General features: G+C 41.1%; 1 protein-coding gene across 1 annotated transcript in view; it reads right to left on the bottom strand.

The window, feature by feature from the left end:
- The window catches only part of SLC2A2 (solute carrier family 2 member 2), a 49,204-nt gene that overhangs the window by 16,011 nt on the left and 28,073 nt on the right, over positions 1-5,120 (bottom strand). The window contains exon 4 of the mRNA XM_045297581.1: positions 2,818-2,942. Within this exon, the coding sequence (XP_045153516.1) occupies positions 2,818-2,942 (125 nt within the window). The remainder of the gene's footprint in view (positions 1-2,817; positions 2,943-5,120) is intronic.

Below are 5,120 nucleotides of genomic sequence, written 5' to 3' on the forward strand. Positions count from 1 at the left end.
GGGGGGGGGGTGTTGGTAGCTTGTTTAAATGCAGCTGATGGTAATCACTTAGAGATGGTGGAGTACTCAACTATTTGCTGATTGATTAAAAAAGGTCCAAGGTGACCAGTAAAGTAAGATTGGATTTAAGATTTGACATTTGCTTTAAATTTTAAAAATAAGATTTATAACAGTTTTTTCTTAGAGGAAAAGATTGCATCTCCAAATGAAATGGATCACGTCTGTGTAAAAGATTCTTTGGAAACTTTCTTCAATTTTTTTTAAATCTTTCCACTTGTTCTTGATATTTCACATGAACATTTATACCATTAGCATCTGCATTTCTGCTGAACTTCACATATAACTCCAATGTCTAGCATGAGGATCTAAAGAAGAAAAAAACACATTTATTGGTCTCTACTCTAGCCTGTATTATCTTTGTGTAAAATCCATTATTATGTCTCATGAAGAGGATAGTGTGGATACACAGATCTGAAATTCTGGGGATCTGAAACCAAGCTCACTATCACAGTGAGCAATTTTAATTTTAATAACAGAACCAGGCACCATGTTAACAGATGATGGGAGAGTACAAACAACTTGGATATGTCTTGCTCAGTTGCTACACAGGGCAACTTGCATATGTTAAGATCAGTTGCTACACAATATTCAACATTTAAAATTTAGCCAAAAATATACCATGTTCCCTGAAAGGGAGACATCCCCCGAAAATAAGACCTACTTACAGTTTTGCCTCTCGCTGAAATATAAGGAATCCCCCTAAAAATAAGACCTCCCAGAACATAAGGCCTCCCTGATAATAAGGCCCCCTGAAGTTACCGTAACTCTGGACTCTGGACTGTAGCAGCGGGCACTGCCGTGTAGCTCATGTTGGCCACAGCACAGCTGGAGCAGACAGGCAGTGCGAGTAAATGTATCATAGATTATGAGTAAATGTATCATAGATTGTTGTACATGGAAATAATCATAGTAACAAGAAATTCTTGATACTGTAGGATTCACAGTTTGTCTGGTTATGCTGGTTTGTGATGACAACTACTAACGTACCGTATACAGGTAATAAATTTCCTTTTGTGTGTGTGTACCGTATTCTTCTTCATGGAAAAATAAGATATCCCCTGAAAATAAGACCTAGCACATCTTTGGGAGCAAAAATTAACATGACACTGTCTTATTTTTGGGGAAACAGGGTATTTCAAATATCATATTTAAAAAGTGGAAAGAAAGAAGAAGAATGATGTGGGCCTCTCTGAGAAGTGCTATATATAAGTGCACTTTACAGAAGAGGAAATTGAGGCTCCAAGTTACTATATCTCAGGCCAGAAAGAAAGTACCAGAAATTATCCACCCTGAATCTTAAGCTCTTCCCAGCATGCGTATTGACTCTTCACCTTGATAAAGCTACCCTGACCTTCAGTTATTTGTACTGGCATTGAAAATAATGAAAAGAGATGCTGAATGAAGTTATTAACTTGTGGCTAGGTTAGACTTTTACTTCAACTGATCATTGAACACACGTGGAATAGGAGTCTTGTTTTCTCGTCTGCGGACAAAAATGTTTGACAGCTATCTTATGCATAATTTTGTGCCAGCATCTCCCTCCTCCTCTATGCCAAACCCCACATACAAGACACAGAAGCAGGAGTCACGTTTGTTTTGGCCATTCTGAGCAGAGGACACGTCGGGAGGGTGGAGAGAGCCCTCTTCCTGTAGCCAGAGGAAGAGTGATGAGAAAGACATTCTTTCAAGGCCACCAGAGAAAGCCTTCCTGGAGCTGGCACTCGGACTTCAAACTGCTAGCCTTCCAGGCTGGGACAGACGAAATCTCTATTTGTTCTGCTCCAGCAGCGCTAGATGGCTAAGGCACCTAGTAAATGGAAAATTTTCAAGACGCCCAGGACTAAGGGACGCACTCCTCTCCTACTTCTTCCTTGAGGAGCTTCCTTGGCTGCCTCTTTCTCCTTTTATCTCTTGGAAGATAAATGGTGTCTCACACAGGTTGTATTCTATGTTTTTTGGTATATGAAACCCAGGATTGATGGACCTATAGGGACAGCATGTAGGATAAGGGTTTCAGGGGGCTAGGTACTGTGGTGAGGGTAAAAAGGAGCTGATGCCAAGGAGTCCAGGCAGGAAACGAATGTTTGGAAACTGATCGCGGTAGCAATTGTACAATAGCGCTTGACATGATCGAACTCTGGAATGATATGTGCATTAATTCTCAATGATAAAATAAATAATTTTGTTTTTTTAAAAAAGGTGTGTCATACCACACCCTAGAAAAATTCCCCTAATAAGGATCAGGGCTATGACTTGATCAGAGTATCAAAAATTACTATAATCTTACAACTGATTGCCTGATATCGTCAGATCATCGCATGGGATGTCATTACTTAACTTCCACTGAGAATCCTGGTTCAGCCAAATCCACACATAATTGTGGCGAGTGCGGGGGCGAGCACAATTCAATCCACAACAACAGATGAAGAAACCGAGAGTCAAGGTTAAATAATTTGAGGTGATCATAATAGAAGGCTATCATCAACAAGAACATAGCCTCACAGGTCCCACTAATTGGTCCCAAACTTCCCTGACTCAGGAATTTGACTTTATGCTACCGTGTTAATTTTTTACTTTATTATTTTGTGTGCTTACTTTTTATGAAACTATTTTAGGCTCAAAAAAAAAATCCCTGTATGTTACCACATTTGCCTTTAGAATGATTTTCAGAAAAGCATGTGTGTGTGTGTGTGTGTGTGTGTGTGTGTGTGTGTTATAGGTATATGGGAGGGGAGTGTGAGTGTGTGTAAGACTTACCACAGTAGAGTCCTGATATACTTCTTCCTGAAATTATAAGGATATGAGTAGGTCCCAGTTTTGAAAACCCCATCAGTAGTGCTCCAAGTAGTGAGAGAATGTTTGCTGCCATCATAGCTTTGATTCTGAAATTTAAAAAGCAAGGTTTATAAATTCAACATCAAAATTTGATACAACAATTTGCTTTCAGAGCATGCTGAGGTTTCCTTCCCACCCCACCCCACCCTCCATCCATGAGCATTCATTTTCATTTTGCTGTAAAAGCTAGCTAGAGATTCTTACCAAAGCAGGAGCTGTGGTGGTGTAGTGATTAGACCTGGGGCTTCCAACTCCACGGCCAGCAGTTGGGAACCCCGGGTCAATCCGTGGGAGAAAGATGAGGCTCTCTGCTCCCAACAAGATTTACACTCAGAAACCCACAGTGGGGGTTCTACCGGGTCTTGTAGGATTGATATGATCCAGAATGGACTCAATAGCAGATTTCTTTAGGAACTGAAGATTAACACTAAATATTACTCTGGAGCCCCGGTGGCATATTGGTGTAGCACTGAGCTGCTCACTGCAGGGTCAGCTGTTCAGAACCACCAGCCCCTCTGTGGGAGAAGGAGAAGCTCTCTACTCTGCCAAGAGTGAACAGTCTCAGAAAGTCCCCTGTCTCCGTGAGGGTCACTATGAGTGAGAATCAACTCGACAGCAGTGAGGTGAGCACAGAGTTGGGTTTTAACCAGATGAGTGATTTTATGATCTGCGATGGTCGTCAAGCAAATCGGTGACAGCTAAATCCAATTCTCTAGTCGTATGCCAGGATAGTTCCAGAACTAGGAATTAATGTCAAACAATGTGGACTATATAATCAAGCGGACAATGGCAATAAAAGCATCATCTTCAAAATGAGTACCATGAAAATTGACAAAATGTACTATCGCTAATACTTTCAGAAATATTAAATGCAGGGAGGGGAAAAATGAGGAGCCCAAGTAGAAAGGAAATGTTTTGAGAACGATGATGGCAACAAATGTACAAATGTGCGTGACACCATGGATGTATGGATTGTGATAAGAGTTGTACGAGCCCCCAATAAAATGACTTTAAAAATAACAAAACAAAAATAAATAAATAAAATGCATTACTCATTAAAAAAAAGAAATATTAAACAGACGATTAAAATACATAAAACTCTTCTTCGGCGTGGCTTAGAAAGCCAGTAAAAAAAATTTATGGGGCAAAAAAAGTCTGAGGGGCTGGGTGCAGAAATGTTTGTGCCAAGAAGAAATGAAAACACTGTTCGCGTTCTATCTCGATGTATTGAACTTTGATAGGTAGGCCTTTTCTAAACAAGAATCTTTAACACCAACTAACTTTTTTCCCGGAGAGCAAAATGATATCATCTCATACTGCAATAACTGTCCACTGAATAAAGGATCCACAAGATGTTCATTTCCTTCTCTCAAACCGTGGCAATACGCGACCTTCATCTTCCAAGTCACATCCTTGTTTTTCAGCATGTTGAAGAAATCTTGTGCAGCAGATTCACCAATGCAGTGTGCTGCTTTACCTCTTGACTGCTGCTTCCATGAGCACTGGTTGTGAATCCAGCAAGGTGAAATCCTTGACAACTTCAATCTTTTCTTCATTATCATGATGTGACCTGTTGGTCCAGTTGGGAGGATTCCGGTCCTCTTTACATTGGGTTGTAATCCATCCTGAAGTCTGCAATCCTGGGTCTTCATCAGCAAGTGCTGCAAGTCCTCCTCACTTTCAGCAACCAAGGTTTGTTGTCTACATAACACAGGTGGTTAACAAGCCTTCCTCCACTCCCGATCCTGTAGATCTAGCATCATTCTTCTCCATATAATCCAGCTTCTCAGATTATTTGCTCAGCATACAGATTGAGTAAATATGGGTCTTAGGTTTCTCTGGTGGGTAATACCTTGGTTCTTGGCTTCGCAAGAGAAAGAATTCATGCCTAAGCCTGGTTTGTGATCCAAGTTTTTTTAATAAAGGATGGAATAAGTTTCAGGTTTTACAGTCTCAAAAGAGCACACGCTATTTCAGGAAGAGTGCCAAACTGCGCGAAAGCCGCACTGAGGCTCACAACTGAACACGGGCAACTTCGTGGAACCACGCACCCGCACGTGGTGGCCTGAGCTCAGAGAGACCGAGGCACGGTGGGAGCGGGCACAGGAGCAGGGTCATCGAGAGCACAGAAGGCCACCCTGCTGCCGAGGTATTTTTTTTTTTAGCAATTTTATTAACACTTCATCCGTATGATCATCGCATGGGATGTCATTACTTAACTTCCA

The sequence above is a fragment of the Echinops telfairi genome, unplaced genomic scaffold (assembly GCF_000313985.2).
Source record: "Echinops telfairi isolate 266 unplaced genomic scaffold, ASM31398v2 ScPeMD7_7420;HRSCAF=8458, whole genome shotgun sequence".
NCBI classification, from domain to species: Eukaryota; Metazoa; Chordata; class Mammalia; order Afrosoricida; family Tenrecidae; genus Echinops; species Echinops telfairi.